At 45.3% G+C, this 25,000-nt stretch overlaps 1 protein-coding gene across 1 annotated transcript in view; it reads right to left on the bottom strand.

Moving 5' to 3' along the window:
• Positions 1-25,000, bottom strand: part of LOC115179117 (kalirin-like) — an 85,278-nt gene that overhangs the window by 8,012 nt on the left and 52,266 nt on the right. Inside the window, 1 exon segment of the mRNA XM_029740390.1 lies at positions 2,228-2,553. Coding sequence (XP_029596250.1) covers positions 2,228-2,553 — 326 coding nt within the window.

Below are 25,000 nucleotides of genomic sequence, written 5' to 3'. Positions count from 1 at the left end.
TGGGCATGCTCCTGATGAGGTGGCGGATGGTCTCCTGAGGGATCTCCTCCCAGACCTGCACTAAAGCATCCGCCAACTCCTGGACAGTCTGTGGTGCAACGTGGCGTTGGTGGATGGAGCGAGACATGATGTCCCAGATGTGCTCAATTGGATTCAGGTCTGGGGAACGGGCGGGCCAGTCCATAGCATCAATGCCTTCCTCTTGCAGGAACTGCTGACACACTCCAGCCACATGAGGTCTAGCATTGTCTTGCATTAGGAGGAACCCAGGGCCAACCGCACCAGCATATGGTCTCACAAGGGGTCTGAGGATCTCATCTCGGTACCTAATGGCAGTCAGGCTACCTCTGGCGAGCACATGGAGGGCTGTGCGGCCCCCCAAAGAAATGCCACCCCACACCATGACTGACCCACCGCCAAACCGGTCATGCTGGAGGATGTTGCAGGCAGCAGAACGTTCTCCACGGCGTCTCCAGACTCTGTCACGTCTGTCAAATGCTCAGTGTGAACCTGCTTTCATCTGTGAGCACAGGGCGCCAGTGTTGAATTTGCCAATCTTGGTGTTCTCTGGCAAATGCCAAACGTCCTGCACGGTGTTGGGCTGTAAGCACAACCCCCACCTGTGGACGTCGGGCCCTCATACCACCCTCATGGAGTCTGTTTCTGACCATTTGAGCAGACACATGCACATTTGTGGCCTGCTGGAGGTCATTTTGCAGGGCTCTGGCAGTGCTCCTCCTGCTCCTCCTTGCACAAAGGCGGAGGTAGCGGTCCTGCTGCTGGCCCTCCTACGGCCTCCTCCACATCTCCTGATGTACTGGCCTGTCTCCTGGTAGCGCCTCCATGCTCTGGACACTATGCTGACAGACACAGCAAACCTTCTTGCCACAGCTCACATTGATGTGCCATCCTGGATGAGCTGCACTACCTGAGCCACTTGTGTGGGTTGTAGACTCCGTCTCATGCTACCACTAGAGTGAAAGCACCACCAGCATTCAAAAGTGACCAAAACATCAGCCAGGAAGCATAGGAACTGAGAAGTGGTTTGTGGTCACCACCTGCAGAACCACTCCTTTATTGGGGGTGTCTTGCTAATTGCCTATAATTTCCACCTGTTGTCTATTCTATTTGCACAACAGCATGTGAAATGTATTGTCAATCAGTGTTGCTTCCTAAGTGGACAGTTTAATTTCACAGAAGTGTGATTGACTTGGAGTTACATTGTGTTGTTTAAGTGTTCCCTTTATTTTTTTGAGCAGTGTATGTTGCTGATTGTATGATCATATATATATGTTGCTGGTTGTATGATCATATGTATATGTTGCTGGTTGTATGATCATATATATATGTTGCTGGTTGTATGATCATACATATTTGTTGCTGGTTGTATGATCATATGTATATGTTGCTGGTTGTATGATCATATATATATGTTGCTGGTTGTATGATCATATGTATATGTTGCTGGTTGTATGATCATATATATATGTTGCTGGTTGTATGATCATATGTATATGTTGATGGTTGTATGATCATATATATATGTTGCTGGTTGTATGATCATATATATATGTTGCTGGTTGTATGATCATATGTATATGTTGCTGGTTGTATGATCATATATATATGTTGCTGGTTGTATGATCATATATATATGTTGCTGGTTGTATGATCATATGTATATGTTGCTGGTTGTATGATCATATATACATGTTGCTGGTTGTATGATCATATATACATGTTGCTGGTTGTATGATCATATGTATATGTTGCTGGTTGTATGATCATATATATATGTTGCTGGTTGTATGATCATATATATATGTTGCTGGTTGTATGATCATATATATATGTTGCTGGTTGTATGATCATATATATATGTTGCTGATTGCGGTGATGTGTGTGTGTGTATTAGACTGTGTAAGTGCGTGTGTCATACCATGTGTATGATCATATGTATATGTTGCTGGTTGTATGATCATATGTATATGTTGCTGGTTGTATGATCATATGTATATGCTGCTGGTTGTATGATTATATGTATATGTTGCTGGTTGTATGATAATATATATGTTGCTGGTTGTATGATCATATATATATGTTGCTGGTTGTATGATCATATATATATGTTGCTGATTGCGGTGATGTGTGTGTGTGTATTAGACTGTGTAAGTGCGTGTGTCATACCATGTGTGGGTACGTAAACTTGCTACAGTGTGTATCGTACCAGGTGTGTGTTAGCGGTGAGCGGCGTGGCTAGCTCGGGCCGGTTGTCTCGTCTCCTGGTGCGTATTGGAGGTTTCTTCCCCTGGCTGTCGGCTTTGCCCTGGCTCAGTCTCCTCACTGGGCTGGTCAGCCAGCGCTTCAACGTGTTCCCGGTACCGGAACCACTCCGCTTGGGCCCCGGGGAGCCCACGTTCACACCAGGAGAACCAATAGACACTCCGCCGGGGGAACTGACGGACACACCGCCAGGACTGGAGCCCAGGGATGTCTGGGACTGGAGAGACGCTACAGAGTCTGATCTGACCTCTGAACCTACAGGGCTGGGCTCTGGAGAAAGAGAGGGAGGGAGTGATGGAGGGAGGGAGAGATAGGAAGGTAGGGAGAGAGGGATGGAGAGAGGAAGTAAGAGAGGGATGGAAGAGGGAGGCAGAGAAGGGAGAGAGAGGGAAGGTAGGAGGTAGGTGAGAGGAAGGGAGAGAGGAAGAGAGAGAATCTTGTTTACATTTCCAAAGAATCTTGTTGTCCAGTAAGATGACAGGCCTCCAATTCTTGAGAAGACCTACACTATATAGTGCATTCTTGAGAAGACCTACACTAGACAGTGCATTCTTGAGAAGACCTACACTAGACAGTGCATTCTTGAGAAGACCTACACGAGACAGTGCATTCTTGAGAAGACCTACAGTAGACAGTGCATTCTTGAGAAGACCTACACTAGACAGTGCATTCTTGAGAAGACCTACACTAGACAGTGCATTCTTGAGAAGACCTACACTATACAGTGAATTATTGAGAAGACCTACACCAGACAGTGCATTCTTGGGAAGACCTACACTATACAGTGCATTCTTGAGAAGACCTACACTAGACAGTGTATTCTTGAGAAGACCTACACTAGACAGTGCATTCTTGAGAAGACCTACACTAGACGGTGTATTCTTGAGAAGACCTACACTAGACAGTGCATTCTTGAGAAGACCTACACTAGACAGTGTATTCTTGAGAAGACCTACACTAGACAGTGCATTCTTGAGAAGACCTACACTAGACAGTGTATTCTTGAGAAGACCTACACTAGACGGTGTATTCTTGAGAAGACCTACACTAGACAGTGCATTCTTGGGAAGACCTACACTAGACAGTGTATTCTTGGGAAGACCTACACTAGACAGTGCATTCATGAGAAGACCTACACTAGACAGTGTATTCTTGGGAAGACCTACACTAGACAGTGCATTCATGAGAAGACCTACACTAGACAGTGCATTCTTGGGAAGACCTACACTAGACAGTGCATTCTTGGGAAGACCTACACTAGACAGTGCATTCTTGAGAAGACCTAAACTATACAGTGTATTCTTGAGAAGACCTACACTAGACAGTGCATTCTTGAGAAGACCTACACTAGACAGTGTATTCTTGAGAAGACCTACACTAGACGGTGCATTCTTGAGAAGACCTACACTATACAGTGTATTCTTGAGAAGACCTACACTAGACGGTGTATTCTTGAGAAGACCTACACTAGACAGTGCATTCTTGGGAAGACCTACACTAGACAGTGTATTCTTGGGAAGACCTACACTAGACAGTGCATTCATGAGAAGACCTACACTAGACAGTGTATTCTTGGGAAGACCTACACTAGACAGTGCATTCATGAGAAGACCTACACTAGACAGTGCATTCTTGGGAAGACCTACACTAGACAGTGCATTCTTGGGAAGACCTACACTAGACAGTGCATTCTTGAGAAGACCTACACTATACAGTGTATTCTTGAGAAGACCTACACTAGACAGTGCATTCTTGAGAAGACCTACACTAGACAGTGTATTCTTGAGAAGACCTACACTAGACGGTGCATTCTTGAGAAGACCTACACTATACAGTGCATTCTTGAGAAGACCTACACTATACAGTGCATTCTTGAGAAGACCTACACTAGACAGTGCATTCTTGAGAAGACCTACACTAGACAGTGTATTCTTGAGAAGACCTACACTAGACGGTGTATTCTTGAGAAGACCTACACTAGACGGTGCATTCTTGAGAAGACCTACACTAGACAGTGCATTCTTGAGAAGACCTACACTAGACAGTGTATTCTTGAGAAGACCTACACTAGACAGTGCATTCTTGAGAAGACCTACACTAGACAGTGTATTCTTGAGAAGACCTACACTAGACGGTGTATTCTTGAGAAGACCTACACTAGACAGTGCATTCTTGGGAAGACCTACACTAGACAGTGTATTCTTGGGAAGACCTACACTAGACAGTGCATTCATGAGAAGACCTACACTAGACAGTGCATTCTTGGGAAGACCTACACTAGACAGTGCATTCTTGGGAAGACCTACACTAGACAGTGCATTCTTGAGAAGACCTACACTAGACAGTGTATTCTTGAGAAGACCTACACTAGACGGTGCATTCTTGAGAAGACCTACACTATACAGTGTATTCTTGAGAAGACCTACACTATACAGTGCATTCTTGAGAAGACCTACACTAGACAGTGCATTCTTGAGAAGACCTACACTAGACGGTGTATTCTTGAGAAGACCTACACTAGACAGTGTATTCTTGAGAAGACCTACACTAGACAGTGCATTCTTGGGAAGACCTACACTAGACAGTGCATTCTTGGGAAGACCTACACTAGACAGTGCATTCATGAGAAGACCTACACTAGACAGTGCATTCTTGGGAAGACCTACACTAGACAGTGCATTCTTGAGAAGACCTACACTAGACAGTGCATTCTTGAGAAGACCTACACTAGACAGTGCATTCTTGAGAAGACCTACACTATACAGTGAATTATTGAGAAGACCTACACCAGACAGTGCATTCTTGAGAAGACCTACACTAGACAGTGTATTCTTGAGAAGACCTACACTAGACAGTGTATTCTTGAGAAGACCTACACTAGACAGTGCATTCTTGAGAAGACCTACACTAGACGGTGTATTCTTGAGAAGACCTACACTAGACAGTGCATTCTTGAGAAGACCTACACTAGACAGTGTATTCTTGAGAAGACCTACACTAGACAGTGCATTCTTGAGAAGACCTACACTAGACAGTGTATTCTTGAGAAGACCTACACTAGACGGTGTATTCTTGAGAAGACCTACACTAGACAGTGCATTCTTGGGAAGACCTACACTAGACAGTGTATTCTTGGGAAGACCTACACTAGACAGTGCATTCTTGAGAAGACCTACACTATACAGTGAATTATTGAGAAGACCTACACCAGACAGTGCATTCTTGAGAAGACCTACACTATACAGTGCATTCTTGAGAAGACCTACACTAGACAGTGTATTCTTGAGAAGACCTACACTAGACGGTGTATTCTTGAGAAGACCTACACTAGACAGTGCATTCTTGAGAAGACCTACACTAGACAGTGCATTCTTGAGAAGACCTACACTAGACGGTGTATTCTTGAGAAGACCTACACTAGACAGTGCATTCTTGAGAAGACCTACACTAGACAGTGTATTCTTGAGAAGACCTACACTAGACAGTGCATTCTTGAGAAGACCTACACTAGACAGTGTATTCTTGAGAAGACCTACACTAGACGGTGTATTCTTGAGAAGACCTACACTAGACAGTGCATTCTTGGGAAGACCTACACTAGACAGTGTATTCTTGGGAAGACCTACACTAGACAGTGCATTCATGAGAAGACCTACACTAGACAGTGTATTCTTGGGAAGACCTACACTAGACAGTGCATTCATGAGAAGACCTACACTAGACAGTGCATTCTTGGGAAGACCTACACTAGACAGTGCATTCTTGGGAAGACCTACACTAGACAGTGCATTCTTGAGAAGACCTAAACTATACAGTGTATTCTTGAGAAGACCTACACTAGACAGTGCATTCTTGAGAAGACCTACACTAGACAGTGTATTCTTGAGAAGACCTACACTAGACGGTGCATTCTTGAGAAGACCTACACTATACAGTGTATTCTTGAGAAGACCTACACTAGACGGTGTATTCTTGAGAAGACCTACACTAGAAAGTGCATTCTTGGGAAGACCTACACTAGACAGTGTATTCTTGGGAAGACCTACACTAGACAGTGCATTCATGAGAAGACCTACACTAGACAGTGTATTCTTGGGAAGACCTACACTAGACAGTGCATTCATGAGAAGACCTACACTAGACAGTGCATTCTTGGGAAGACCTACACTAGACAGTGCATTCTTGGGAAGACCTACACTAGACAGTGCATTCTTGAGAAGACCTAAACTATACAGTGTATTCTTGAGAAGACCTACACTAGACAGTGCATTCTTGAGAAGACCTACACTAGACAGTGTATTCTTGAGAAGACCTACACTAGACGGTGCATTCTTGAGAAGACCTACACTATACAGTGCATTCTTGAGAAGACCTACACTATACAGTGCATTCTTGAGAAGACCTACACTAGACAGTGCATTCTTGAGAAGACCTACACTAGACAGTGCATTCTTGAGAAGACCTACACTAGACGGTGTATTCTTGAGAAGACCTACACTAGACGGTGCATTCTTGAGAAGACCTACACTAGACAGTGCATTCTTGAGAAGACCTACACTAGACAGTGTATTCTTGAGAAGACCTACACTAGACAGTGCATTCTTGAGAAGACCTACACTAGACAGTGTATTCTTGAGAAGACCTACACTAGACGGTGTATTCTTGAGAAGACCTACACTAGACAGTGCATTCTTGGGAAGACCTACACTAGACAGTGTATTCTTGGGAAGACCTACACTAGACAGTGCATTCATGAGAAGACCTACACTAGACAGTGCATTCTTGAGAATACCCACACTAGACAGTGCATTCTTGAGAAGACCTACACTAGACAGTGCATTCATGAGAAGACCTACACTAGACAGTGCATTCTTGAGAAGACCTACACTATACAGTGTATTCTTGAGAAGACCTACACTATACAGTGCATTCTTGAGAAGACCTACACTATACAGTGCATTCTTGAGAAGACCTACACTATACAGTGCATTCTTGAGAAGACCTACACTAGACAGTGCATTCTTGAGAAGACCTACACTAGACGGTGTATTCTTGAGAAGACCTACACTAGACAGTGTATTCTTGAGAAGACCTACACTAGACAGTGCATTCTTGGGAAGACCTACACTAGACAGTGCATTCTTGGGAAGACCTACACTAGACAGTGCATTCATGAGAAGACCTACACTAGACAGTGCATTCTTGAGAAGACCTACACTAGACAGTGCATTCTTGAGAAGACCTACACTAGACAGTGCATTCTTGAGAAGACCTACACTAGACAGTGCATTCTTGAGAAGACCTACACTATACAGTGAATTATTGAGAAGACCTACACCAGACAGTGCATTCTTGAGAAGACCTACACTATACAGTGCATTCTTGAGAAGACCTACACTAGACAGTGTATTCTTGAGAAGACCTACACTAGACAGTGCATTCTTGAGAAGACCTACACTAGACGGTGTATTCTTGAGAAGACCTACACTAGACAGTGCATTCTTGAGAAGACCTACACTAGACAGTGTATTCTTGAGAAGACCTACACTAGACAGTGCATTCTTGAGAAGACCTACACTAGACAGTGTATTCTTGAGAAGACCTACACTAGACGGTGTATTCTTGAGAAGACCTACACTAGACAGTGCATTCTTGGGAAGACCTACACTAGACAGTGTATTCTTGGGAAGACCTACACTAGACAGTGCATTCTTGAGAAGACCTACACTATACAGTGAATTATTGAGAAGACCTACACCAGACAGTGCATTCTTGAGAAGACCTACACTATACAGTGCATTCTTGAGAAGACCTACACTAGACAGTGTATTCTTGAGAAGACCTACACTAGACGGTGTATTCTTGAGAAGACCTACACTAGACAGTGCATTCTTGAGAAGACCTACACTAGACAGTGCATTCTTGAGAAGACCTACACTAGACGGTGTATTCTTGAGAAGACCTACACTAGACAGTGCATTCTTGAGAAGACCTACACTAGACAGTGTATTCTTGAGAAGACCTACACTAGACAGTGCATTCTTGAGAAGACCTACACTAGACAGTGTATTCTTGAGAAGACCTACACTAGACGGTGTATTCTTGAGAAGACCTACACTAGACAGTGCATTCTTGGGAAGACCTACACTAGACAGTGTATTCTTGAGAAGACCTACACTAGACAGTGCATTCATGAGAAGACCTACACTAGACAGTGTATTCTTGGGAAGACCTACACTAGACAGTGCATTCATGAGAAGACCTACACTAGACAGTGCATTCTTGAGAAGACCTACACTAGACAGTGCATTCTTGGGAAGACCTACACTAGACAGTGCATTCTTGAGAAGACCTAAACTATACAGTGTATTCTTGAGAAGACCTACACTAGACAGTGCATTCTTGAGAAGACCTACACTAGACAGTGTATTCTTGAGAAGACCTACACTAGACGGTGCATTCTTGAGAAGACCTACACTATACAGTGTATTCTTGAGAAGACCTACACTAGACGGTGTATTCTTGAGAAGACCTACACTAGACAGTGCATTCTTGGGAAGACCTACACTAGACAGTGTATTCTTGGGAAGACCTACACTAGACAGTGCATTCATGAGAAGACCTACACTAGACAGTGTATTCTTGGGAAGACCTACACTAGACAGTGCATTCATGAGAAGACCTACACTAGACAGTGCATTCTTGGGAAGACCTACACTAGACAGTGCATTCTTGGGAAGACCTACACTAGACAGTGCATTCTTGAGAAGACCTAAACTATACAGTGTATTCTTGAGAAGACCTACACTAGACAGTGCATTCTTGAGAAGACCTACACTAGACAGTGCATTCTTGAGAAGACCTACACTAGACAGTGCATTCTTGAGAAGACCTACACTATACAGTGCATTCTTGAGAAGACCTACACTATACAGTGCATTCTTGAGAAGACCTACACTATACAGTGCATTCTTGAGAAGACCTACACTAGACAGTGCATTCTTGAGAAGACCTACACTAGACGGTGTATTCTTGAGAAGACCTACACTAGACGGTGCATTCTTGAGAAGACCTACACTAGACAGTGCATTCTTGAGAAGACCTACACTAGACAGTGTATTCTTGAGAAGACCTACACTAGACAGTGCATTCTTGAGAAGACCTACACTAGACAGTGTATTCTTGAGAAGACCTACACTAGACGGTGTATTCTTGAGAAGACCTACACTAGACAGTGCATTCTTGGGAAGACCTACACTAGACAGTGTATTCTTGGGAAGACCTACACTAGACAGTGCATTCATGAGAAGACCTACACTAGACAGTGCATTCTTGAGAAGACCTACACTAGACAGTGCATTCTTGAGAAGACCTACACTAGACAGTGCATTCATGAGAAGACCTACACTAGACAGTGCATTCTTGAGAAGACCTACACTAGACAGTGTATTCTTGAGAAGACCTACACTAGACGGTGCATTCTTGAGAAGACCTACACTATACAGTGTATTCTTGAGAAGACCTACACTATACAGTGCATTCTTGAGAAGACCTACACTAGACAGTGCATTCTTGAGAAGACCTACACTAGACGGTGTATTCTTGAGAAGACCTACACTAGACAGTGTATTCTTGAGAAGACCTACACTAGACAGTGCATTCTTGGGAAGACCTACACTAGACAGTGCATTCTTGGGAAGACCTACACTAGACAGTGCATTCATGAGAAGACCTACACTAGACAGTGCATTCTTGGGAAGACCTACACTAGACAGTGCATTCTTGAGAAGACCTACACCAGACAGTGCATTCTTGAGAAGACCTACACTAGACAGTGCATTCTTGAGAAGACCTACACTATACAGTGAATTATTGAGAAGACCTACACCAGACAGTGCATTCTTGAGAAGACCTACACTATACAGTGCATTCTTGAGAAGACCTACACTAGACAGTGTATTCTTGAGAAGACCTACACTAGACAGTGCATTCTTGAGAAGACCTACACTAGACGGTGTATTCTTGAGAAGACCTACACTAGACAGTGCATTCTTGAGAAGACCTACACTAGACAGTGTATTCTTGAGAAGACCTACACTAGACAGTGCATTCTTGAGAAGACCTACACTAGACAGTGTATTCTTGAGAAGACCTACACTAGACGGTGTATTCTTGAGAAGACCTACACTAGACAGTGCATTCTTGGGAAGACCTACACTAGACAGTGTATTCTTGGGAAGACCTACACTAGACAGTGCATTCATGAGAAGACCTACACTAGACAGTGCATTCTTGGGAAGACCTACACTAGACAGTGCATTCTTGGGAAGACCTACACTAGACAGTGCATTCTTGAGAAGACCTACACTATACAGTGTATTCTTGAGAAGACCTACACTAGACAGTGCATTCTTGAGAAGACCTACACTAGACAGTGTATTCTTGAGAAGACCTACACTAGACGGTGCATTCTTGAGAAGACCTACACTATACAGTGTATTCTTGAGAAGACCTACACTATACAGTGCATTCTTGAGAAGACCTACACTAGACAGTGCATTCTTGAGAAGACCTACACTAGACAGTGTATTCTTGAGAAGACCTACACTAGACGGTGTATTCTTGAGAAGACCTACACTAGACGGTGCATTCTTGAGAAGACCTACACTAGACAGTGCATTCTTGAGAAGACCTACACTAGACAGTGTATTCTTGAGAAGACCTACACTAGACAGTGCATTCTTGAGAAGACCTACACTAGACAGTGTATTCTTGAGAAGACCTACACTAGACGGTGTATTCTTGAGAAGACCTACACTAGACAGTGCATTCTTGGGAAGACCTACACTAGACAGTGTATTCTTGGGAAGACCTACACTAGACAGTGCATTCATGAGAAGACCTACACTAGACAGTGCATTCTTGGGAAGACCTACACTAGACAGTGCATTCTTGGGAAGACCTACACTAGACAGTGCATTCATGAGAAGACCTACACTAGACAGTGCATTCTTGAGAAGACCTACACTAGACAGTGTATTCTTGAGAAGACCTACACTAGACGGTGCATTCTTGAGAAGACCTACACTATACAGTGTATTCTTGAGAAGACCTACACTATACAGTGCATTCTTGAGAAGACCTACACTAGACAGTGCATTCTTGAGAAGACCTACACTAGACGGTGTATTCTTGAGAAGACCTACACTAGACAGTGTATTCTTGAGAAGACCTACACTAGACAGTGCATTCTTGGGAAGACCTACACTAGACAGTGCATTCTTGGGAAGACCTACACTAGACAGTGCATTCATGAGAAGACCTACACTAGACAGTACATTCTTGGGAAGACCTACACTAGACAGTGCATTCTTGGGAAGACCTACACTAGACAGTGCATTCTTGGGAAGACCTACACTAGACAGTGCATTCTTGGGAAGACCTACACTAGACAGTGCATTCTTGGGAAGACCTACACTAGACAGTGCATTCTTGGGAAGACCTACACTAGACAGTGCATTCTTGGGAAGACCTACACTAGACAGTGCATTCATGAGAAGACCTACACTAGACAGTGCATTCTTGGGAAGACCTACACTAGACAGTGCATTCTTGGGAAGACCTACACTAGACAGTGCATTCTTGGGAAGACCTACACTAGACAGTGCATTCTTGGGAAGACCTACACTAGACAGTGCATTCTTGGGAAGACCTACACTAGACAGTGCATTCTTGGGAAGACCTACACTAGACAGTGCATTCTTGGGAAGACCTACACTAGACAGTGCATTCATGAGAAGACCTACACTAGACAGTGCATTCTTGGGAAGACCTACACTAGACAGTGCATTCTTGGGAAGACCTACACTAGACAGTGTATTCTTGAGAAGACCTACACTAGACAGTGCATTCTTGGGAAGACCTACACTAGACAGTGCATTCTTGGGAAGACCTACACTAGACAGTGCATTCTTGGGAAGACCTACACTAGACAGTGCATTCTTGGGAAGACCTACACTAGACAGTGCATTTGGAAAGTGTTCAGACCCCTTCACTTTTTCCACATTTTCTTACGTTACAGCCTTATTCTATTTCCTCATCAATCTACACACAATACCCCATAATGACAAAGCAAAAACAGGGTTTTGAAATTTTAGCAAATGTATTAAAAATAAAAAACAGAAATACCTAATTTACATAAGTATTCAGACCCTTTGCTATGAGATTTGAAATTGAGCTCAGGTGCATCCTGTTTCCATTGATCATGTTTCTACAACCTGATTGTAGTCCAAAAGTGGTAAATTCAATTGATTGGACATAATTTGGAACGGCACACACCTATCGATATAAGGTCCCACAGTTGACAGTGCATGTCAGAGCAAGGAAATGTCTATAGAGCTCCGAGACAGGATTGTGTCGAGGCACAGATCTGGGGAAGGGTACCAAACATTTCTGCAGCATTGAAGGTCCCAAAGAAGGGAGACACATCGCCGTTCATCGCGGAAGTCGAAGGCGGCGTCCTCCACTTTCTGAGTCCTCTGCGGTGACGGGATTCCTGAATGGGCTGCCGACATGGAATAGCTTCGCTGCTCTGGAGCCTGTTGTCCCGGGACCATCTTCTCATGGAGCGTGGGAGGTTCCTTCCGTATCGGCCAACATTGTGATGGCATCGCCAGGGTTTAAGGCGGGTTCTGCTTCACTGTGGTTACGGTGGGTTCTAGGGTATTGGACTTATCAGAAGTCATGCCCTCCTGGCTGTTGTCATCAAACATTGGAAAGGTTCTTGGTGAACTAAATTGATGTGAGGACAATAATAGCATTACATCTAAGTCAGTTTTCACCATCTCCTCTTTGGTCACTGTGAGAGTTTCACATGTTGTATCTGAAAGTGGTGACATGCCTAATGGTGTTAACCAGAGAAATGTTATTGCTATTCCTACTTTGTTTTATTTTCCTAATAGGTATAATTCAATCTTTGAGTCTCCTGGAGCCGCGCGTCAAGGGGGGAGTGCTGTCACGACTTCTACCGAAGTCGGCTCCTCTCCTTGTTCAGGCGGCGTTCAGCGGTCGACGTCACCGGCTTTCTAGCCATCGCCGCTCCATTTTTCATTTATCCATTTGTTTTGTCTTGTTCCCTGCACACCTGGTTTTCATTCCCCAATCACACTACATGTATTTATTCCTCTGTTCCCCCTCATGTCTTTGTGTGTGATTGTTTGTGTTATGTGTTTATTGTTGACGCGCCAGACTGGTTTGCTTATACCGTGTTGTTCGCGAAGATGTTTATTGTTAAACATAAATTATTGTGACTGTTTTGCGCGTTTTGCACATTTGCCTCTGGGCTGGAGGTTTTGACACAGTGGCCAACCATCTGTTGGTTTCTCCTGCCTAAATAAAGTGTGCGCCTGTTCACAACTCTCTGCTCTCCTGTACCTGACTCCACTCCCAGTACACACACACCTGACTCCACTACCAGTACACACACACCTGACTCCACTACCAGTACACACACACCTGACTCCACTACCAGTACACACACACCTGACTCCACTACAGTACACACACACCTGACTCCACTACCAGTACACACACACCTGACTCCACTACCAGTACACACACACCTGACTCCACTACCAGTACACACACACCTGACTCCACTCCCAGTACACACACACCTGACTCCACTACCCAGTACACACACACCTGACTCCACTACCAGTACACACACACCTGACTCCACTACCAGTACACACACACCTGACTCCACTACCAGTACACACACACCTGACTCCACTACCAGTACACACACACCTGACTCCACTACCAGTACACACACACCTGACTCCACTACCAGTACACACACACCTGACTCCACTACCAGTACACACACACCTGACTCCACTACCAGTACACACACACCTGACTCCACTCCCAGTACACACACACCTGACTCCCACTCCCAGTACACACACACCTGACTCCACTACCAGTACACACACACCTGACTCCACTACCAGTACACACACACCTGACTCCACTACCAGTACACACACACCTGACTCCACTACCAGTACACACACACCTGACTCCACTACCAGTACACACACACCTGACTCCACTCCAGTACACACACCTGACTCCACTCCCAGTACACACACACCTGACTCCGCTACCAGTACACACACACCTGACCCCGCTCCCAGTACACACACACCTGACTCCACTACCAGTACACACACACCTGACTCCACTACCAGTACACACACACCTGACTCCACTCCCAGTACACACACACCTGACTCCACTCCCAGTACACACACACCTGACTCCACTCCCAGTACACACACACCTGACTCCACTCCCAGTACACACACACCTGACTCCACTACCAGTACACACACACCTGACTCCACTATCAGTACACACACACCTGACTCCACTACCAGTACACACACACCTGACTCCACTACCAGTACACACACACTTGACTCCACTCCCAGTACACACACACCTGACTCCACTCCCAGTACACACACACCTGACTCCACTCCAGTACACACACACCTGACTCCACTCCCAGTACACACACACCTGACTCCACTCCCAGTACACACACACCTGACTCCACTACCAGAACACACACACCTGACTCCACTACCAGTACACACACACCTGACTCCACTACCAGTACACACACACCTGACTCCGCTACCAGTACACACACACCTGACTCCGCTCCCAGTACACACACACCTGACTCCACTCCCAGTACACACACACCTGACTCCGCTACCAGTACACACACACCTGACCCCGCTCCCAGTACACACACACCTGACTCCACTACCAGTACACACACCTGACTCCACTACCAGTACACACACACCTGACTCCACTACCAGTACACACACACCTGACTCCACTACCAGTACACACACACCTGACTCCACTACCAGTACACACACACCTGACTCCACTACCAGTACACACACACCTGACTCCACTACCAGTACACACACACCTGACTCCACTACCAGTACACACACACCTGACTCCACTACCAGTACACACACACACCTGACTCCACTACCAGTACACACACACCTGACTCCACTACCAGTACACACACACCTGACTCCACTACCAGTACACACACACCTGACTCCACTACCAGTACACACACACCTGACTCCACTACCAGTACACACACCTGACTCCACTACCAGTACACACACCCTGACTCCACTACCAGTACACACACACCTGACTCCACTACCAGTACACACACACCTGACTCCACTACCAGTACACACACACCTGACTCCACTACCAGTACACACACACCTGACTCCACTACCAGTACACACACACCTGACCCCACTACCAGTACACACACAGCTGACTCCACTCCCAGTACACACACACCTGACTCCACTACCAGTACACACACACCTGACTCCACTCCCAGTACACACACACCTGACCCCACTACCAGTACACACACACCTGACCCCACTCCCAGTACACACACACCTGACTCCACTACCAGTACACACACACCTGACTCCACTACCAGTACACACACACCTGACTCCACTACCAGTACACACACACCTGACTCCACTACCAGTACACACACACCTGACCCCACTACCAGTACACACACACCTGACTCCACTACCAGTACACACACACCTGACTCCACTACCAGTACACACACAGCTGACTCCACTACCAGTACACACACACCTGTTTCCGGTCACAACTTGCAGACTTGTTTACGCTGTTGTGCGTTTTTGTTGCCGTTTTTACTTTGCTACCTGACGGTTTTTACTTTTTCATTACCGTATATTTTTACTTTTTCCCTCACTCAACTTTTTTTTCATTCAACTCTCCTACCCCGGAGGTTTTATCTGGACATGGTTCGTCAGGACTTCAAACAGCCGAAGCTAAGTAACATTAACATGATGCCTTCTAATTGCAGTCGTTGTACTCATAATATACAGGAGAACGATCGCCTTACGGCAAGGATAGCTGTGCTGCAAGCCCAGCTTCAGACGCAATCGTTAGGCAAGGGTCATTTCAGTGTAGGAAAGGATGAAACAGCGTCTGTGCCACCAGCAAGTACAGATAGTAACGTTAGTATAAACCCCCTCGCACGGTCCCCGCAGCCGGACATCTTTCTCATGGCTTCTGGAGGGAAACGCTGTAGGAATGCTCAACCGGTGTCGCTTATTCAGCCGACAGAAACTTTCAACCGGTTCTCCCCGTTAAGCGAGTCGGAGTCGGAGGCCGAGACTTCTCTGGTCTCTGCTCCTCCCGTTGTGGGGTCTGAGACGCCGACGGCTCCCACCATTAGCTCTGACAAATTGAAAACCCTAGTCATTGGCGACTCCATTACCCGCAGTATTAGACTTAAAACTAATCATCCAGCGATCATACACTGTTTACCAGGGGGCAGGGCTACCGACGTTAAGGCTAATCTAAAGACGGTGCTGGCTAAAGCTAAAACTGGCGAGTGTAGAGAGTATAGAGATATTGTTATCCACGTCGGCACCAACGATGTTAGGATGAAACAGTCAGAGGTCACCAAGCGCAATATAGCTTCAGCGTGTAAATCAGCTAGAAAGATGTGTCGGCATCGAGTAATTGTCTCTGGCCCCCTCCCAGTTAGGGGGAGTGATGAGCTCTACAGCAGAGTCTCACAACTCAATCGCTGGATGAAAACTGTTTTCTGCCCCTCCCAAAAGATAGAATTTGTAGATAACTGGCCCTCTTTCTGGGATTCACCCACAAACAGGACCAAGCCTGGCCTGCTGAGGAGTGACGGACTCCATCCTAGCTGGAGGGGTGCTCTCATCTTATCTACGAACATAGACAGGGCTCTAACTCCTCTAGCTCCACAATGAAATAGGGTGCAGGCCAGGCAACAGGCTGTTAGCCAGCCTGCCAGCTTAGTGGAGTCTGCCACTAGCACAGTTAGCGTAGTCAGCTCAGCTTTCCCCATTGAGACCGTGTCTGTGCCTCGATCTTGGTTGGGCAAAATTAAAAATGGCGGTGTTCGCTTCAGTAATCTTACTAGTATAAAGACCTCCTCCATTCCTGCCATTATTGAAAGAGATTGTGATACTTCACATCTTAAAATTGGGTTACTTAATGTTAGATCCCTCACTTCCAAGGCAGTTATAGTCAATGAACTAATCACTGATCATAATCTTGATGTGATTGGCCTGACTGAAACATGGCTTAAGCCTGATGAATTTACTGTGTTAAATGAGGCCTCACCCCCTGGTTACACTAGTGACCAAACCCCCCGTGCATCCGGCAAAGGCGGAGGTGTTGCTAACATTTACGATAGCAAATTTCAATTTACAAAAAAAAAAACAATGACGTTTTCGTCTTTTGAGCTTCTAGTCATGAAATCTATGCAGCCTACTCAATCACTTTTTGTAGCTACTGTTTACAGGCCTCCTGGGCCATATGCAGTGTTCCTTACTGAGTTCCCTGAATTCCTATCGGATCTTGTAGTCATAGCAGATAATATTCTAATTTTTGGTGACTTTAACATTCACATGGAAAAGTCCACAGACCCACTCCAAAAGGCTTTCGGAGCCATCATCGACTCAGTGGGTTTTGTCCAACATGTCTCTGGACCTACTCACTGCCACAGTCATACTCTGGACCTAGTTTTGTCCCATGGAATAAATGTTGTGGATCTTAATGTTTTTCCTCATAATCCTGGATTATCGGACCACCATTTTATTGCGTTTACAATTGCAACAAATAATCTGCTCAGACCCCAACCAAGGAAGATTAAAAGTCGTGCTATAAATTCTCAGACAACCCAAAGATTCCTTGATGCCCTTCCAGACTCCCTCTGCCTACCCAAGGACGTCAGAGGACAAGAATCAGTTAACCACCTAACCGAGGAACTCAATTCAACCTTGCGCAATACCCTAGATGCAGTTGCACCCCTAAAAATTAAAAACATCTGTCATAAGAAACTAGCTCCCTGGTATACAGAAAATACACGAGCTCTGAAGCAAGCTTCCAGAAAATTGGAACGGAAATGGCGCCACGCTAAACTGGAAGTCTTCTGACTAGCTTGGAAAGACAGTACCGTGCAGTATCGAAGAGCCCTCACTGCTGCACGATCATCCTATTTTTCCAACTTAATTGAGGAAAATAAGAACAATCCGAAATTTCTTTTTGACACTGTCGCAAAGCTAACTAAAAAGCAGCATTCGCAAATGGAGGATGGCTTTCACTTCAGCAGTAATAAATTTATGAACTTTTTTGAGGAAAAGATAATGATCATTAGAAAGCAAATTACGGACTCATCTTTAAATCTGGGTATTCCTCCAGGGCTTCATTGTCCAGAGTCTGCACAACTCTGCCAGGACCTTGGCTCAAGGGAGATACTAAAGTGTTTTAGTACTATATCTCTTGACACAATGATGAAAATAATCATGGCCTCCAAACCCTCAAGCTGCATACTGGACCCTATTCCAACTAAACTACTGAAAGAGCTGCTTCCTGTGCTTGGCCCTCCTATGTTGAACATAATAAACGGCTCTCTATCCACCGGATGTGTACCAAGCTCACTAAAAGTGGCAGTAATAAAGCCTCTCTTGAAAAAGCCGAATCTTGACCCAGAAATTATAAAAAACTATCGGCCTATATCGAATCTTCCATTCCTCTCAAAAATTTTAGAAAAAGCTGTTGCGCAGCAACTCACTGCCTTCCTGAAGACAAACAATGTATACGAAACGCTTCAGTCTGGTTTTAGACCCCATCATAGCACTGAGACTGCACTTGTGAAGGTGGTAAATGACCTTTTAATGACGTCAGACCGAGGCTCTGCATCTGTCCTCGTGCTCCTAGATCTTAGTGCCGCTTTTGATACCATCGATCACCACATTCTTTTGGAGAGATTGGAAACCCAAATTGGTCTACATGGACAAGTTCTGGCCTGGTTTAGATCTTATCTGTCGGAAAGATATCAGTTTGTCTCTGTGAATGGTTCGTCCTCTGACAAATCAATTGTAAATTTCGGTGTTCCTCAAGGTTCCGTTCTAGGACCACTATTGTTTTCACTATATATTTTACCTCTTGGGGATGTCATTCGAAAACATAATGTTAAATTTCACTGCTATGCGGACGACACACAGCTGTACATTTCAATGAAACATGGTGAAGCCCCAAAATTGCCCTCGCTAGAAGCCTGTGTTTCAGACATAAGGAAGTGGATGGCTGCAAATGTTCTACTTTTAAACTCGGACAAAACAGAGATGCTTGTCCTAGGTCACAAGAAACAAAGAGATCTTCTGTTGAATCTGACAATTAATCTGGATGGTTGTACAGTCGTCTCAAATAAAACTGTGAAGGACCTCGGCGTTACTCTGGACCCTGATCTCTCTTTTGAAGAACATATCAAGACTGCTTCAAGGACAGCTTTTTTCCATCTACGTAACATTGCAAAAATCAGAAACTTTCTGTCCAAAAATGACGCAGAAAAATTAATCCATGCTTTTGTTACTTCTAGGCTCGACTACTGCAATGCTCTACTTTCCGGCTACCCGGATAAAGCACTAAACAAACTTCAGTTAGTGCTAAATACGGCTGCTAGAATCCTGACTAGAACCAAAAAATTTGATCATATTACTCCAGTGCTAGCTTCCCTACACTGGCTTCCTGTTAAGGCAAGGGCTGATTTCAAGGTTTTACTGCTAACCTACAAAGCATTACATGGGCTTGCTCCTACCTATCTTTCCGATTTGGTCCTGCCGTACATACCTACACGTACGCTACGGTCACAAGACGCAGGCCTCCTAATTGTCCCTAGAATTTCTAAGCAAACGGCTGGAGGTAGGGCTTTCTCCTATAGAGCTCCATTTTTATGGAATGGTCTGCCTACCCATGTGAGAGACGCAGACTCAGTCTCAACCTTTAAGTCTTTACTGAAGACTTATCTCTTCAGTAGGTCCTATGATTAAGTATAGTCTGGCCCAGGAGTGTGAAGGTGAACGGAAAGGCTGGAGCAACGAACCGCCCTTGCTGTCTCTGCCTTGTCGGTTCCCCTCTTCCCACTGGGATTCTCTGCCTCTAACCCTTTTACAGGGGCTGAGTCACTGACTTACTGGTGTTCTTCCATGCCGTCCATGGGAGGGGTGCGTCACTTGAGTAGGTTGAGCCACTGACGTGGTCTTCCTGTCTGGGTTGGCGCCCCCCCCTTGGGTTGTGCCGTGGCGGACATCTTTGTGGGCTATACTCGGCCTTGTCTTCGGACGGTAAGTTGGTGGTTGTAGATATCCCTCTAGTGGTGTGGGGGCTGTGCTTTGGCAAAGTGGGTGGGGTTATATCCTGCCTGTTTGGCCCTGTCCGGGGGTATCATCGGATGGGGCCACAGTGTCTTCTGATCCCTCCTGTCTCAGCCTCCAGTATTTATGCTGCAGTAGTTTATGTGTCGGGGGGCTAGGGTCAGTCTGTTACATCTGGAGTATTCTCTTGTCTTATCCAGTGTCCTGTGTGAATGTAAATATGCTCTCTCTAATTCTCTCTTTCTTTCTTTCTTTCTTTCTCTCTTTCTCTCGGAGGACCTGAGCCCTAGGACTACCTGGCATGATGACTCCTTGCTGTCCCCAGTCCACCTGGCCATGCTGCTGCTCCAGTTTCAACTGTTCTGCCTGCGGCTACGGAACCCTGACCTGTTCACCGGACGTGCTTGTTGCACCCTCGACAATTACTATGATTATTATTATTTGACCATGCTGGTCATTTACGAACATTTTAACATCTTGACCATGTTCTGTTATAATATCCACCCGGCACAGCCAGAAGAGGACTGGCCACCCCTCATAGCCTGGTTCCTCTCTAGGTTTCTTCCTAGGTTTTTGGCCTTTCTCAGGAGTTTTTCCTAGGGAGTTTTTCCCAGCCACCGTGCTTCTTTCACATGCATTGCTTGCTGTTTGGGGTTTTAGGCTGGGTTTCTGTACAGCACTTTGAGATTTCAGCTGATGTACGAAGGGCTATATAAATAAATTTGATTTGATTTGATTTGACTCCACTACCAGTACACACACACCTGACTCCACTACCAGTACACACACACACCTGACTCCACTACCAGTACACACACACCTGACTCCACTACCAGTACACACACACCTGACTCCACTCCCAGTACACACACACCTGACTCCACTACCAGTACACACACACCTGACTCCACTACCAGTACACACACACCTGACTCCACTACCAGTACACACACACCTGACTCCACTACCAGTACACACACACCTGACTCCACTCCCAGTACACACACACCTGACTCCACTACCAGTACACACACACCTGACTCCACTACCAGTACACACACACCTGACTCCACTACCAGTACACACACACCTGACTCCACTCCCAGTACACACACACCTGACTCCACTACCAGTACACACACACCTGACTCCACTACCAGTACATACACACCTGACTCCACTCCCAGTACACACACACCTGACTCCACTACCAGTACACACACACCTGACTCCACTACCAGTACACACACACCTGACTCCACTCCCAGTACACACACACCTGACTCCACTCCCAGTACACACACACCTGACTCCACTACCAGTACACACACACCTGACTCCACTACAGTACACACACACCTGACCCCACTACCAGTACACACACACCTGACTCCACTACCAGTACACACACACCTGACTCCACTACCAGTACACACACACCTGACTCCACTACCAGTACACACACACCTGACTCCACTACCAGTACACACACACCTGACTCCACTCCCAGTACACACACACCTGACTCCACTACCAGTACACACACACCTGACTCCACTACCAGTACACACACACCTGACTCCACTCCCAGTACACACACACCTGACTCCACTACCAGTACACACACACCTGACTCCACTACCAGTACACACACACCTGACTCCACTCCCAGTACACACACACCTGACTCCACTCCCAGTACACACACACCTGACTCCACTACCAGTACACACACACCTGACTCCACTACCAGTACACACACACCTGACCCCACTACCAGTACACACACACCTGACTCCACTACCAGTACACACACACCTGACTCCACTACCAGTACACACACACCTGACTCCACTACCAGTACACACACACCTGACATTAACATTCGTAGTTTGATCCTAAAATGGATCATGTTAAGATCTTGGCCTCGCAGGCAGACCCTGATATTTTTATTTTATCTGAAACCTGGTTAACTGATAAAACCCTGGACTCTGAGGTTGCTATGGTTGGTTACAATGTGTTTAGTGCTGATAGGAAAGGCAAAGGGGGTGGTGTTGCTATTTACACAAATAATCGTATTTCTGTGTCTCTGTTAAAGGCTACCTCCCGTCCTAAACAATTTGATTTGTTGGCTTTAAGTCTTTAGTTGGGTTCAAACTCAAAAATAAGTTATAGGAATCTATCATCCCGCCTCCGCCAAGAAATATGTACTAAATGAACTCACTGATTTATTTGCCATTTTTACTACCCCAGAGGTGTTAATTTCTGGAGATTTTAATCTTGCATGGGGAACGCAGGATGCTGACTGTTTAAAGGATTTTTGTACTAATCTAAATTTGACCCAGCTGATTACAAAGCCTACACGTCCAAACTTGACTTTGATTGTCCTCATATTTCCAAATATTCCAGAGAAATATGCTGGGAGTGGAGTGTTTGCTTTGGATATTAGTGACCACTGTCCCATTGTATGTGTCAGGGATATACGGATGCCAAGATCCAAACCTCGTTCTATCAACAAGAGGGATTTTAAACATTTCAATGAACAGGCCTTTTTTGGAGATCTTTATTTTGGTGACTTTGATTGTATTGCATCTATACCTGACCCAGAGTTGGCTCTGAACCACTTCTCAAATGTTTTCAATTGTACTGCAGATAAACATGCTCCCTTTAAAGAACTGAGAATTAAAAACAGGTCTTGCCCTTGGTTCAGTCCAAAGCTATCTGAAGTCATACACAACAGAGATGCTGCCTGGGCCGAAGCTAGATTCACAGACTCGGGGCCCAGACTGGCAGTCTTTCAGGCGATTGAGAAATCTGTGTGTAAAACAAGTTAAAAAGCTAAATCAGATGATTATGTTGATACACTATCTGAATGTACAGGGAACCCAGCTACATTTTGGAAAGCTGTTAAATCACTGAAGGGTTGTGTCTCCTGTTCTCTAACCCATGAAATGAATTTAGATTCTGGCTCTATTACTGACAAAATTGATATCATTAATGTATTTAATCACCATTGTATATCAGCGGGCTATATATTTGAATGTATTTCAAAGCCAGCTCTTTAAAAGGGTAGTTTGGATGTTGATGGTGAAAAACTATTGTATGATACTGAAAATGCTGGGCAGGAGTTTTCTTTTCAGAAATTCACTGATAAAGAAGTCCTGGATGATTCACTAACATTAGACAATAAAAAATCCACAGGGGCTGATCATTTGGATCCTGGTCTGCTTAAGTGTGCATCTCCCCTTATTGCTGGATCAGTAGCCCACATTTGTTATTTAACATTGTTATCAGGAAGTATTCCAAAAGCATGGAAATCTGTTCTGCCACTCCATAAGGGTGGGGATACAAAGGATCTTGACAACTATCGCCCCATTTCAAGACTACCTTGTTTAGCTGAGATTCTTGAATCCTTGGTTAATGCACAACTTTGTTCCTGTTTATCTGATAATTGTATTCTTAATATAAACCAATCCGGGTTTAGACCTGGGCATAATACTACTACAGCAGCCACACTAGTTGTTAATGATCTTGTCAATGCCTGGGATGCTAAAAAGATCTGTGCGTCCTTCTTTATTGACCTGTCAAAGGCGTTTGACACTGTTAATCATTCTGTTTTGCTGAAGTTATCAAGAATAGGCCTGGGATATAAAGCCTGGTCACGGAGGTGACCAAGAACCCGATGGTCACTCTGACAGAGCTCCAGAGTTCCTCTGTTGAGATGGGAGAACCTTACAGAAGGACAACCATCTCTGCAACACTCCACCAACCAGGCCTTTATGGTAGAGTGGCCAGATGGAAGCAACTACTCAGTAAAATGCACCTGACAGCCCACCTGACTCTCAGACCATGAGAAACAGATTCTCTGGTCTGATAAAACCAAGATTTGGCCTGAATGCCAAGTGTCACATCTGGATGAAACCAGGCACCACTCATCACTTGGCCAATATCATCCCTACAGTGAAGCATGGTGGTGGCAGCATCAAGCAGTGGGGATATTTTTCAGTGTCAGGGACTGGGAGACTAGTCAGGATCGAGGGAAAGATGAACGGAACAAAGTATTAGAGAGGTCCTTGATAAAAACCTGCTCCAAAGCGCTCAGGACCTCAGACTGGGGCGAAGGTTCAGCTTCCAACAGGACAACGACCCTAAGCACACAGCCAAGACAACGCAGGAGTGGCTTCGGGACCAAGTCTCTGAATGTCCTTGAGTGGCCCAGCCAGAGCCCGGACTTGAACACAATCAAACATCTCTGTAGAGACCTGAACATAGCTGTGGACGCTCCCCATCCAACCTGACAGAGCTTGAGAGGATCTGCAGAGAAGAAGGGGAGAAACTCCCTAAATACAGGTGTGCCAAGCTTGTAGCGTCATACCCAAGAAGACTCGAGGCTGTAA

Source organism: Salmo trutta, chromosome 39 (genome assembly GCF_901001165.1).
Source record: "Salmo trutta chromosome 39, fSalTru1.1, whole genome shotgun sequence".
NCBI lineage: Eukaryota > Metazoa > Chordata > Actinopteri > Salmoniformes > Salmonidae > Salmo > Salmo trutta.
Note: the sequence above shows the minus strand (reverse complement) of the source record. Positions and strands in the feature narration are given on the sequence as shown.